This window comes from Sminthopsis crassicaudata, chromosome 2, assembly GCF_048593235.1.
Source record: "Sminthopsis crassicaudata isolate SCR6 chromosome 2, ASM4859323v1, whole genome shotgun sequence".
Lineage (NCBI taxonomy): Eukaryota > Metazoa > Chordata > Mammalia > Dasyuromorphia > Dasyuridae > Sminthopsis > Sminthopsis crassicaudata.
The window spans coordinates 652,642,561-652,656,689 of record NC_133618.1 but is presented as its reverse complement, the minus strand read 5'-3'; the positions used below and the strand labels follow the sequence as shown (position 1 = coordinate 652,656,689).

The window sequence follows — 14,129 nt, the reverse complement described above, 5'->3', positions numbered from 1 at the left end:
TGGCTTATTTTTTTATGTCTGTCTATCTGTTAATCAATTGTCTATCTGTTCATTTGTCAGTCTATCTCTCTGTCTATTTATCTGTTAGTCTACCTATGTATCTGTCAGTCTATCTGCTTTTTTTATCAATTAATGTATTTTTTATTTTTTTATCAATTAATGCATTTTTTTTGCTAGAGTAACTTGTGGTAATTTTCCTTCTCCTAAGGGGAAGAGGCGTTATATTCCTTAGCATAAGATCTGAAAGAGAATCTATTACACTTTGTGGCTATTGACCTCATATTGATCAGCTAACAAGGTTCAAAAATGGTGATTCTGAATACTTAGAGGACAAGGAGTGTTCTTAAGAGTGTGCTCCCATACTCCCACATTATGACTCCTATGATGCCATAATGGTCAGCACATAGTAGGTGCTCAGAAAATACTATTGGCTTACATCTGGGAAAAGTGTTTGATGGAAATGATGTTGGCAGCTGTATTATGCTAATCGATGTTAACTTGAAGTTTGTTACAACAGGAAGTCAGATGTGAAAATGAGACTAAGAAGGATAAAATTTGTCCTACTTCTTTTTCTGTCCCTGTATTTTGGAGGCTATTTGGGTCCTACTTAAAAAACAAAAATGGAAAATGTCAAATTATTTTTCCCATTTATCCCTTGCATATGTATCTGCTATCATCTATGTATGGCCCCCTAGAAATCCCCTTAATAGAAAAGCAATTTCTATTATAGTCTAAATTTAGAAGAGGATTAGTGAAAACATTTGCCTGATCATTGAGATTTTCCTAACATCTGTGTAAAAATCCTCTGCTCAGAAGCATCCATTAGCTTCCAGGGTTTTGGTTATTAGTCCATGGAATAGTACATAGGCAGCATCATGCAGTGGAGTAATGTCACTCTCAGCAACATAAGTATTCAACCTTCCATGATCCCATTTGGGATTTTCTTGGCAAAGATCCTGGAGTGGGTTGCCATTTCTTTCTCCATCTCATCCTATAGATGAGGAAACTGAGGCACAGGCAGGATAACGTGCCTTTTGCAGGGTCATACAACTAGTAAGTGTCCAAGACCAGATTTGAACTCACATAGATGACCTGACTTCAGATCTGGTACTCTATGCATAATGGAGTCATCTAACTACCCCTAATTACAAGTTGGACATGACTAAAATGTAATCGAGGGACATTTAACAAAATTAATAAAAACACAATAGAGCATAAATAATGTGAACATATGGTTTTCAAAGTCAATTTCAAGCCTGCAGGGATCCTTATGTATGGTTTTATAGCCCCATTTCTATTTGAGTTGGATGCCACTGATGCACTAGAGGAAGTATTAGTCTGGGAATCAGAAATACTTTGAATCTGGCTCTTAACAGGTCCCAGCTATGTACCTCTGAACCAGTATCATCATTTCTCAGTGCCTCAGGCAGCTTGTGATGGTTCTCAATTTCAGAAAATTTGTAATGGCTTTTTGTGATAGAAATTTCCACAAAAATAGTTCTCTACTATAATGAACTACATATCCACAGACACATTTGTATATAATGCATAGACATATGTATGTATATATAACATATCTATCTATCTATCTATCTATCTATTTGAAACATATATTCATACATTTACATCAAGAATTCTCAACCTCGGATCTCTGAACTAATTTTTTTGATATTTTGATAATCAAAATATTGTCAAAATATAGTTGGTTTCCTTTATAATTCTGTGTATTTTATTTTATGCATTTAAAAACATCTTGAAAAGGGAAACTTAGGTTTTACAAGGTGGTCAAAGGAGTCTAAGACACACAGAAAAATGTTAACAGTCCCTTACTTATTACATCGATATTTCACCTGTATTCTGTATTCAGCATGAGACTATTGCAGACAAACACATTAGGCTTTCATTTACTCAAAATTCACTTCAAAAAGGGAAAAAGAATGGAGCCCGGATACCACAGACCAGTGAGCTTATCACCAATTCTCAGACAAACTCCAAATATTTTTAAAGGGCAGGTAAGTGAACATCTAGGGCAGCTTGGTGGTGCAGTGAATAAAGTACTGCTCAGTTTCCTAAGTTCAAATCTGATCTTAGACATTCACTAACTGTGTGACCCTGGGCAAGTCACTTAATCATTCTGCCTCAGTTTTCTCATCTGTAAAATGAGCTGGAGAAGGAAATGGCAAAGCACTCCAGTATTTCTGCCAAGAAAACCACAAAAGGACTTATTAGTCAGACATGACTAATCAACTAAATAGAAACAAGGTAAAATATAAAAGAGGAGGCAGTGATCACAAAGAGATAGCATTGTTTCATCAAGAATGGGCCATTCCAGATTAATGCCATTTCCCTTTCTCTTTTGTAAGACAACTCTGCTACTAGAGAAGAGCAGTATTGTAAGTTTAGTTTAGCTTGATCCAAATGAGCTATTTTACAAAATCTCTCAGGATATTTTTATGGAAAAGGTGGGCTAAATGATAAAATAGTTGAGTGAGTAGGACTGCATTAAAAGCTGAATCAAAGAACTGTCAATGGTTTGATGTCAATGTGGAGGAAGGTTCCACCCTCATGAAATCCCAGAGGGATCTGTGATATTTATAATTTTAACATTAAAACCTATATTAAGACAAAGCTTGATAAGCCCAAGCTTATCAAATTTGTAAATGACATGAAATAAGGAAAGAAAAGCAGGAAGCTGCATGATGAAGCTTTTTAAACCTTTATCTTGCTAAAAGAAAGAGACATCATATGGTGCCTTGAGAGAAACCTAATGCTGATTTTCACTCACAAAAATATTATCTGTCATTACAATGCCAGTTTGAGGTGATTGGCTGTGATCTTTCTCCCTGACAAAACACTGTATCTGTGTCTTTGAATAGTTATTAGTTGTATTGTTGATATTGTGATGTTGATATTTAGTTAATTACTTATCCAATTATATAAGATTAAGGGATTTAATTTATAAAGAAATGTGAGTAATTACTATTGGGAAAGGAGGTATCTACTAAATAAAAAAAATGATGAAATAGGGTAGGGACTTGAGTTTACATTTGTAAGTAAAGAGAAAGAAAATTTGCAACTAAAAAAAAAGAGAGATTGGTGTTTTATCATTTAATGAAAAATATGTGTATCGTTGGATTATTCAGGAGCTCAGAATGATAAGATTAAATATGAAAATGGGTCAGCTGGGCTCAATGGTAACCTTTAAGTGAGACTGCTTAACCCCATAGATAGGGCACAATGTGAGGAATTATGTTCAAAGAATTATTAATTTAAAAGACATTTTATATTAAAATGTATACAAGCTAGAAGTCATATTGAAACTCACTTTTAATGTTCAAAAATATACATAATATTTCTTCTCAGTATTTTCCTAATAAATTAAAAATCCTAAAACATGTTTTTAACTGGAAGAGTGCTTATTTTTGAATATGTATACATACTCAGGATTACAGATTTTAAAATTAGACTGGATTTTAGAAGTTATCTAGTCTAGAAAATAAAATTAAGGGAAATGAAGTCACTTACACATAGTCATATAGATAAGAAACAAAAGAGAGGGTTTGATACAGATGTTTATAGCTTTGTGTCTAGTTTGTAGCCTCTTAAGGACATGTGCTAATGATAATCTGTAACCATTATGAATGAAATTATAAAAGACTACACTAACATTTCTATATTAGAAAAGAATTAGTGTGTCTCCAGTGACCATGTTTTAAACTACTTAGGAATAATGTTTATTTACATAGTAACACACTCCATAGTGGGGTCTAGTCTGAATTTTCCTTAGGCTACTGAGTCTATGTTGTGGCATAGTACCTGTGGGATAATACTAGTTCAGAGTCAGAGAATGGTGGTTCAATTCCATCTCCTATGTTCTTACCTTTATGACTGTGACAAAGTCACCATCTCACTGGATCTCAATTTCCTCATCTGTTAAATGAGGGAGTTGGACCAGAGGGTTTGCATGACTTCTTGAAGTTCAAGTCTGGGCCCCTGTGATTAGTTCTCTGAGCTTAGAAAAGTTAATTCATTTCTCTAAACTTGGGTAAAATGGGGATAATAATATATGTATTACCTCTTTTACAAAGCTGTTATGAGAATCAAATGATATTGCCTACGTATAGTGCTTTGTAACTCTTAAAAGCACCGTGTATAGAGTGTATGGTGTAAATCAGTAATAATAGTTTTCTGAAAGCGAGTTCTTTCAATCTTCTCCTGGAGAGGGGATAGAGGGCAATGATCATTCAAAATTGTGACCAATCATAGAATAGTATGTTTGACTTCGACATTTGTAATATGATTTAGGAACAACAGATTCAATTCTCCAAATATAGCATACCACAACTAATAGTTAAAATAGCCTCTAAGTGGAATTTCTTGAATTCACACAAAAGCAAGCCTGAGAGAGAAACAGTGCCTACCTTGCTGCGAAGGGGACTTCAGACTGAGAAGCAAAGATTAAAATAATCTACTAGAGGCAGTATTATTTTTCCCCAGTTGGCATGAGCTGACACATATAATAACAATTGATTGGTGTTTTTATTTGATAACCAATTTGATTTTTCATTTTATCCAGTATTACATAATTAAGTACAATTTTTGGACGTCTGACATTTCATTGGTATCAAAAATTTCTGGTGAGGAAATTTTCTCTATCAAAACAGATCAGCGACTTCTTTGCCACTTAGAATATTAGAAAGTCAATGTGGGGGCAGCTAAATGGCTGGTCCTGGAGTCAAGAACACTTGAGTTCAAATGTGGCCTTAAACATTTACTAGCTGTGGGACTCTGGGAGTGATTTAATCCCAGATGCTTCCAAAAGAAATGCTATTATGGACACTGAGATGTGGATTAGCTTAAGGTCAATTTATGTCAATGTCAGAACCTGAGTTCATCTTTCTAACTAAGGTTAACTCTCTATTCCACTATATTGTCTTTCAGTTAAATGTGGGGACCAAAGTAACACACTTTTTTGTCTTCCTTGTCCCCAGAAGTAATTCAAACTTTAATATTTACAAATTTCCAAGCTGCTGCAGGGGAAGAGATGTGTCCTAGTTTTTCTTTCTTTTCTTTTTTTCTTTTTTAATTTTTCAACAGAGAACTAGAAAAGTTGTCATAAAAAGAAAAAGCAAGGGCAACATTCTCAGTCAATAATCCACATGGAGATAATTCAGATTAACTGTACTGTTTCATTACAAAATATAGCCTTTGAATCTGAGAAACAGATTCAACTCTGGCTCCAGAATGATTATTTTCTAAAATCCTGAATCTTGCTCAGCAGATTCAAACTTATTTAGGCAATGGGCCAAAACTTATTTGGCATTATGCAACCGAGTTATATAGGATCTAACAATTTCACTTTGAAGGTAGTGACCTTGTCCAACAATGGACACAATGTGCATACGCCTGGTGCTGATGGCATAGAAGAGATCTGTCTCTTAATTTTCTGTCTCCTTGAATCTCCATATATTCTGGCTGCTTTCCTACTGTCCTCTAAATTCTCCTTCACTCTGTTCTTCTGTCTACTTCTCTATCCTGATCTTCCTAGCTCTGGAATCAGTGGGATGACTGAAAAGCTGTAAACAAATAGAAGACTTTCAAATTATGATTCACTTCAGTCTACTACATGATGTTCAATTAAAGACTATCCTCCTCACTGGAAAAATTCTGGTGAAACAGTCATTTTAACCAGTGTCCACAAAGATAATGAACTACCTTCCAAACTTTTTGTAGTTATCAAATGAAATAATATTTGAAAGTGCCTGGTACAGTGCCTGATATTTGGGGCCTCTTAAAAATGCTTGTACCCTTCTATTTCCCATCCCCTATTTTGAGATCTAAGAATCATTAAGTTCCATCATTGAGAGATCTTTCTTCTCATGAAAACCATATCTTTTGGAATTAAAGAAAATAATTTTTTTGGCTTTTTCATTTGACTCTGTTTCCCATCTACTAGACTTTAAATAGCTAGCCCTTTGGGGATCTATGGATGAGAATGGGCAGAAGAAAAGAGTCAGCACTAACTTGTAACACTCAGAGAAAGGTTATGATTAGCCACATATTTCCCCACAAGTCTCTAAGACTTTTTCAGTTAAATAAAGGGTTGACATCAGAGTTAATCCCTTGGATAGGGGCATTCATGGGCATCTAACAGCATCAATGAATAAGAAGGTTTATAGTGACCCCAGTAGGAATGAGATAACCATGTGTATAAAGTAAAGTGAAATCAACTAATTTACCAGAAAAGAGGATTTGGGAGGAAAGAGAACAATTACCAAACAGCATGGAGGCTCATTGTGTTCTATGTTATATATGCCTACTCTTAAAGTTCATTATTTTAGTGATCTTTGGGACTATATGATGAGTAATGAGATATGGTTGAAAGAGTACAGGCTTTGAAGTCAGAACACCAAGCTCAAGTCATATGCCACGTCTAAGTATGGTTTTGAGCCAAGTGACTTAACCTCTCTGGGCTTCAGTTTTATCATCTGTAAAATGAAGCATTAGACTAGCTGAATTCCAAGTTCCCTTAATCTATGCTCCCATTATCCTTTGCTCTGATTTTGGCTTAAGTTTTGTTGAAATAAGGGAGCCAATAATTTTGTAGAAGGAGAGAAATCTCCCCCTATTGGTTCTCTAACTCTATTCTGGCATTTAAGGCCACATGGAAAACCTCTGGCATTCCACTTAGGCTGGAGATTACCATATTAAAAATGTATAATTTTCCAAGCAAATCATAAAGAAGGGAAAAGGAACTGATGCTGAGTGAAACAAGCACAACCAGTAATACATTGTATGCAGTAAAAGCAAGATTGTTGCCATGATCAAGTGTGAAAGACTTGGTTCTTCTCAACAGTTCAGTGATTCAAGACAATCCCAATAAACTTTGGATGGAAAACACCATCTGTATCCAGAGAGAGAACTATGAAGACTGAAATAAATAAATACATGCTAGGATCAATTTTTCTCTTTTTTCTGTTTTCTTTTCTCTTGTAGTTTTCCCCTTTTGTCCTGATTTTTCTCTCCCAACATGATTCATAAGTTAATTTTTTTTGTTTGGTTTTGTTTTGTTTTTTTTGCCGAGGCAATTGAGGTTAAGCGACTTGCCTAGGGTCACACAACTAGGAAGTCTTAAGTGTCTGAGACTAGATTTGAACTCAGGTCTTCCTGACTTCAGGTCTGGTGCTCTATCCATTGCACCACCATGGTTTACAATTGGAATCAACTTTTAAGTTTTCCCCTAAAGTAAGTCTAAATCTTAAAGAGGTATTGCTAGAGAAAAAATTAACATTGAAAATATACTCTAAAATGAAATGACTTTCTTTTTGTAGTGTGTGTGTGTGTGTGTGTGTGTGTGTGTGTGTGTGTGTGTGTGTGTAGGTTTGTGATTGCCCTCCAAGAGATACTTCTTTTTGGGATAAAATTTGATTTTTAATTTAGAGCTGTGCTAGAACATGGTGGCAAGAATTTTCTAATCTATAAACATAGACTTTCACCATTCATTAGGTATCTCCCAGGTAAAATGGGGCAGCTAGGTGGCATAGTAGATAGTATATCAAGTCTAAAATTACAAAAACTCATCTTCCTGATTTCAAATCTATCCTTAGACATTCATTAGCTGAATGACCTTGTTTAAGTCACTTAACCCTATTTTGCCTGAGTTTCCTCATCTTCAAATAAGTTGGAAATAACAAACTACTCCAGTATCTTTGTCAAGAAAATTCCAAAAGGGATCATCACCAAGACTCTGACATGACTGAATACAACTAAACAAAGGCAACAACATGATAAATGGTCATCGTCATTCTTTGAATGCTATCTCAGGGTACATAATACAGTAGATGAGCACTACGCTGATGGAAAAACTACTGACTGCCAAGAGAATAGTATATATACTATTTCTTAAAATTAAATAACATTAAATGTCAGCTGAATTCAAATTAATTACAATGAATAATCTTAGGAAGATAGAAAGCAGTGAAACTCAACTTTTTTGGGGGAAAATCCAAGGGAAATGAATATTTTCCATGTTTTTTGAGTCTGTGCTCCTATTAAGACCTTATTTAAAAATGGGATTTCTATATAAACTATTTTTTATCTTAAAAAGAAATAGACTGACAAGGTACTATGGGTGTACAATGTAACTGGAAACAAGAAGCATGATTGCAGTACGTTAGATGGGGAAGCTAATGTTTTTGGATCACTTGAGTTTGTGAGATCTTTTGAAGGACTAAAGCTATTCAGTCATTTTCAGTGAACCCCCCCAGGAAGAATGTATTACCAGGACATCTAAGAAGAGTCATATTTGACCAGATCAGAAAAATGGAGCAGGCTAAAGCTTCTATACTAATCAATTTTAGTTTAGGCCTTTGAATAGCCATTTCTGAGTGATAGAGAAGGGTATAGAGAAATAGTGAGTGATATAGGGAGATCCAGTCTCGAAAATAAATAAATGATTGTATACACACATATTATGCATATATTTATGTGTGTATGTGTGTATATATATATATATATCTGTATGCCTGTATATAGATATATATCCTCATATAGATATCTCTATCTATTTAACTGGAAGCTAGTATAATATAAGAGAGAAGGCACTAGATTTATAGTCAAAGGACCAAGATTAAAATTTCACTTCTAAAAACTGCATGACTTTAATTCCCTTCACCTCCCTGTGCCTTTGTTTCCTCATCTGTAAAAATAAAAAAGGTGGAGAAGTTGGTATCTAAGTTTCTTTCCAGCTCTTAGTTAGTTCCTATGATTCTATATATTTTCAGGCTTTGTTATCATTGTCAGTTCTGTTACATGGGACAGTTCAATCAAGATGGGGGGGTATATTGAGAAATAGTTCTAATTTTTCTAAAGAAAAAATTCATTAATAAAAAACATTTTTTCAAATGAAAAATATACAAAAGGAACTCATTAGCTGCAGCCATGTTCAAATACATACACTCCTCTGTCCTTTATACAGAAACCTCCGATTGAGGAAAAAAAACTCAAATACTGAACTTTCCTGTCCTGTTATACTATCTCTACCCTTTACAAAGTCTCAGTTTCCCTAACTTTTTTCCATTAGATAGTATACCTATAAGGTCAACAAAATTAAGAGTTCTAGGAGTTGCTAAACAACCACAACATTTATAACTGGATGACAAGTGCTGAAATGAAGCAGATCCATAGCAATGAGTCAGCTTACCTTGTTTTAAGAATATTCAGAAACTGCAGAATTTCTGAAAACTGTATCAGCCTGAGAGCTCTCAGAAATCTCAAACCTGGGAAGAAAGAAATGGAGTTACATTATTTTCAGAGGGTCGTTTACAATGTACTCACTGTGCCAGCTGACTTATGGCTGCCAAGGTCAATGGGATGTGAAGTAAGCAATGAGAGAGTCATCCAATACCTTTGAATCGTTCCTTCATTTTGATTCTTGACTGACTTGAGCCTCACGTTATTAAATTGGTCAGATACCTGACCAGCAGACCTTCTGATACTGAGGGGAAAGCTTTACAGCCCTTGAAAAGGGAGCTCTGACTGAGAGAGCCCAGCCCAGTCCAGCTCAGCCTAGCAAATCATCCTCAGACATCTGACGCTGCTTGCAAAGAACTCTTTCCCAGCTAGTCACCCTGGGTGTATGGAAGGATTTTCTCTCTGGAACAACAGTGAGGATTCTGATGGCTTACAGCAACCTCAGTGCTAAGAGCAGATTATCAAGAAATCTTATGTCCTTCTCATTTGTTGGACTGCTGAACTCATTATCATCATTATTACTTTGTTAATATTATAATTAGACTTGACTAAATAGGCTTAATTGCATAAAACAAATTTTCTTTTCCAGAATTTCTTTCCATCTTCTCAGTTCCTGGTTCTCCCAAATTTGAGATGATGATGCCCCAATAACTTAAACATTACTTTTTTTTCTTTCCCTTCTCATCTCCTTGGTGGCAAATTTCTATTGTCTTTGTTTGAAAGAAATACACAACAATATCTTCCTAGAATATGTCTCAGCAGAGACATAATTAGTAATTTTTGTAGCTGGGACAAGAGGTAAGAAAAAGGTATCTATGGGAGGGAAGTAGAAATAAAATCCTTGAGAAACAAATCCAAGGTCAGGGAAAAGAAGTTCACTCCAAGGTCATCTAATAATTTCTAGTTCAAACCCTCCTACACATACTTATTAAACTCCTAATACATACAAGATGAATAGAATATAGCAGATGAAGTCAGTTAAGAAAGATCTGAGTTCAAGCCTGACCTTTGACACATACTGATTCCATGACCCTGGACAAATTATATGATCTTTCGGTAGCCTCAGGCAATCCTGTATAGCTGTAAGTTGTAGAAAGCTTACATATCTACATTGATAGAAGAAATTCATCATTATGAAATAAATTATAAGTCTGACTTTTAAAATGTGCAAAGCATTGTATTATCTATTAAATATAAAAAGACCAAGTTGAAGGGTTACTGGATTGGCAAACCAAGGGCCCTGGCTTCAAATCCTAGCCCTATCATTGACTACGTAACTTTGGGCAAAATCTAAATTTCCCAACTGTAAAAATGAAAATGTTGGATCAGATAAGATGGGTCACACTCAAATAGAAGGAGATCCCCAGTAGCCATATATTGTCTTAAAAAGCCACAAATTTGCATTATCTCTTTGTATTTTTTTTATTTTGTTAAGCATTTCCCAAGTAGAAATTAATCTGGTTCTGGCAACATTGAGAAGTTTTGGGGGATGTTTTCTCCACAGCTGTGAGTTTGACATCTCTCCAATAGATGACCATTAAGGCTCTTTTTGTTTTAATCCTTGATTCTATCAATAGTCCTTATTATGGGATGATAGAACTCCAAAGTAATTATGCAGAAGGAAAGAGAGAATATTTCAAAATAAGAGGAACAGGAAAAGCTTCCAGAAGACATCACTGTGATCACTGGGTTTCAAAGGAAATAAGACATTCTCAAAGATTGAGGGAAACATTTCAGAAAAGAACAATAGCATGTATAAAAGCCAGAAAAAAAGGAGAAGGAAGATAAAATTTTGGTAAATAACCATGTAGATGACTTAGGAAATAGATCTAGCAAATGGAACTGGATGGTCGGTGAAGTAGGAGAACAGAAAAAGGAAGAGGGACGTGATTTCACAATAACTAAAGGAGAAAAAATTTAGGAAAATATTGAGAAAGGAATATAAGGAAAGGAAATAAAAGTCAAGAATTAGGAGTTACTTTTTAAGGAGTTTTAAAATGAAAAGGAAAGGGGCAGATAGGTGGAGCAGTGGATAGAGCACCAGCCCTAAAGTCAGGAGGACCTGAGTTCAAATCTGATTTCAGGCACTTGTGGGACCATGGGCAAGTCACTTAACCTCAATTTAAAAAAAAAAAAAAAGAAAGGGAGGGGGGGAATGTATGTAGATATCTTTCTTTCTTATTAACTCTTTCTATTCTCTGGCATAAAAGAACTATAAACTCTTTGAGTCTCATGAGAGAGAGAGAGAGAGAGAGAGAGAGAGAGAGAGAGAGAGAGAGAGAAAGAGAGAGAGAATGAATTAGAGTTCTTTGGCTATATTGATGGATATATAGATGTATATTATATACATATATATGTATATAATATACATCTATATATCCATTCATTTAAAATAGCTAGACAAATTGTGGTACATGAATATAATAAAATATTACTGAGCTGTATGAAAGGATAAACACTGAACACAGGAAAGCATGAAAAAACTTATATGAACTGGCACAAAATGAATTAAACAGAAACAATTATAATAGGGGACTAGACAATGAGGGTCCCTTTATATAATAAATAATGTTCTCTAAACTGATGAGATTTAACCTATAGAGGGAGGTTTGATGATTCTGCTTCTGGGCATATCTGCTGACAATCTCTTATCAGTTTATTCCATGGTGATGGAAAGTCTTTTATTAGCTATTAAGTCAGAATTGAGTGTGTATGTCTACAGCTCAAACCAACAGAACTTTTTCTCCCTGATAGCTTTTAGGAATGAAGGAAAAAATGACATGGACTGCAGATGGAGAAAAGGGTTGTTTTAAAGGTAGCTGCAGATACTACTTCACTAGTCTCATCCCCTGCATCTGGATCACTGGGTAGCTATGAATGAATAGTGTGTAAGTTTCTTATATCCCAATTGCATCTAATCTTACCTAGTCTTATGTATTCAAAACAGAATAGAATAGATTTCAATCTTGTTAGCTTCAAAATGACAAAATGTCCCAGTCAAGTCCACAGCCAAGGAGCCAGCCCTGAAGAGAACTCAAAGAACTGAAGTGAAACACCTGGGCAACTAAGCCAACCTGTACCATAAAACAAAGGAGTGGTTTGTCCATCAGGTGTACCACATCCAGAAGGCAAAGATATTGGAGTGGCTTGCCATTTTCTTCCTCAGTTCATTTTATATATAAGGAAACTGAGGTAGACAAAGTGAAAGGACAGGTTTAGGGTTGCACAGCTAGAATGTGTCTATACCTGAGATGAGTCTTTCTAAGTCCAAGCTGGCATTCCATTCCATGATTCCCTTAGCTGCCCCTAAAATTTCTCTACAATGTCCCATAAACCTCACTTGAGTCCTTGAATTTTCACACAGGAAATACCCTTCACCCCTTTTGGGCTCTCCCTCTGATTTAATGACTCATCCAGAATCTCCCTTTAAGGAGGGTGTCCAATGCTGCCATGCCCCATGTCCTCTCCAGGCTGTACTCCAGACTTTCTCTACCATATACCTGCAAAGGTACCTTCATCTCCTCCCAACATCCCCTGTTTTTCAGCTTCCTTTTTATGCTTTGTCTTCTTCTATTAGACTACAAGCTCCTCAAGATCAAATAATATTTTTCTTTCCACATATTTTCCCTTTATATTCATGGTGGGTCCTTTAAAGATAAGAAGAGAGACAAGAGTATCTTGTGTGTCTGTCGATATTATAGTGGGTGTATGGCCTGCAACAAGGAACAGCCTTCTGTTGCTACCATCACCCCAAGGGCATCTAGACACTCATCTTACTGATCTGGATCAATGGGTAAACTCTCATTTCCACTGCCTTTGCACCTTAGACAAATGTCCTGGCCCTGGTCCACCCTCTTTTTGTAATCTAACCTCTCATCTAGAGCTGAAATGTTTGCCCAGGGGTGAGGCCTTCATGTGGATAGGATAATTTTATGTCATGACCCATTGATGAGTTAATTAGCATCTAATTAATCAGTTAATCTAGTTAATCAGAAAAAGCATTGATTAAGCACTTTTTTATGTGCCTGGCAGAGAGTGCTGGGAAAAAGGTGGGATAGGGAAGTGGGAATGCTCTCTCTCTCTCTCTCTCTCTCTCTCTCTCTCTCTCTCTCTCTCTTTCTCTCCCCCTCCCTCCCTCTCTCCCTCCTTTCCTCTCTCTCATTCTCTCTCTCTATGTATGTATGTGTGTGTGTGTTTCTGATGAAAAATTATTTATCACAGTGAATAAAGAAATTACCCTAGTCAGGAAGCCCTGAGTTCAAATTCCACTTTTGACACATACTAGTTGAACTTGCAAAAATTCCTTAATTTTCCAGTGTCCCAGGCAATTCTCCATAGCCATATATTACAGAGAATATCTCTTCCTGTACTAATACTAATAGTTCCCTAATTAAATGTATTTACAGGCATAATCCAAAAAAAGTTTCTGGAGTATGTGAAATAAGGTATTCTATATGTCATATTCATGAAATTGTAATGGTGCTAGTTGTTCCTTGGAATAACCTTCTAAAGATATGTATTTGGAAATGGAAAGGCACAAGCTTTCTGACACTATGATTTGCTTTTCCTCTCAACTCAGAAAACATTCTCAAGAGAAATGGATCCATTTTTAATTGGGAAAATTTGACCAATGGCATAAAGAGCAGAAGATAGAAATAGTCCTAAATAAAGAAACGTAAAAGGAAAGGCATATGTGTGATTTTGTTCACACAGAACATATAATACTATTATGCCCTAAAAACTAATTATTATGATGATTTTAGGGAAGTATAAGAACACTTATACCTAGTGACAACAACAATGTAAATGAGAAAGAAAAAAAATCAACAGAACAGACTCTGTGTCACTATAATGTTTCAGCTTAGCTCTGGGGAAAA

General features: G+C 35.5%; 1 protein-coding gene across 1 annotated transcript in view; it reads right to left on the bottom strand.

Moving 5' to 3' along the window:
• The window catches only part of KCNMA1 (potassium calcium-activated channel subfamily M alpha 1), an 893,014-nt gene that overhangs the window by 278,906 nt on the left and 599,979 nt on the right, over positions 1 to 14,129 (bottom strand). Inside the window, 1 exon segment of the mRNA XM_074296747.1 lies at positions 9,203 to 9,278. Coding sequence (XP_074152848.1) covers positions 9,203 to 9,278 — 76 coding nt within the window.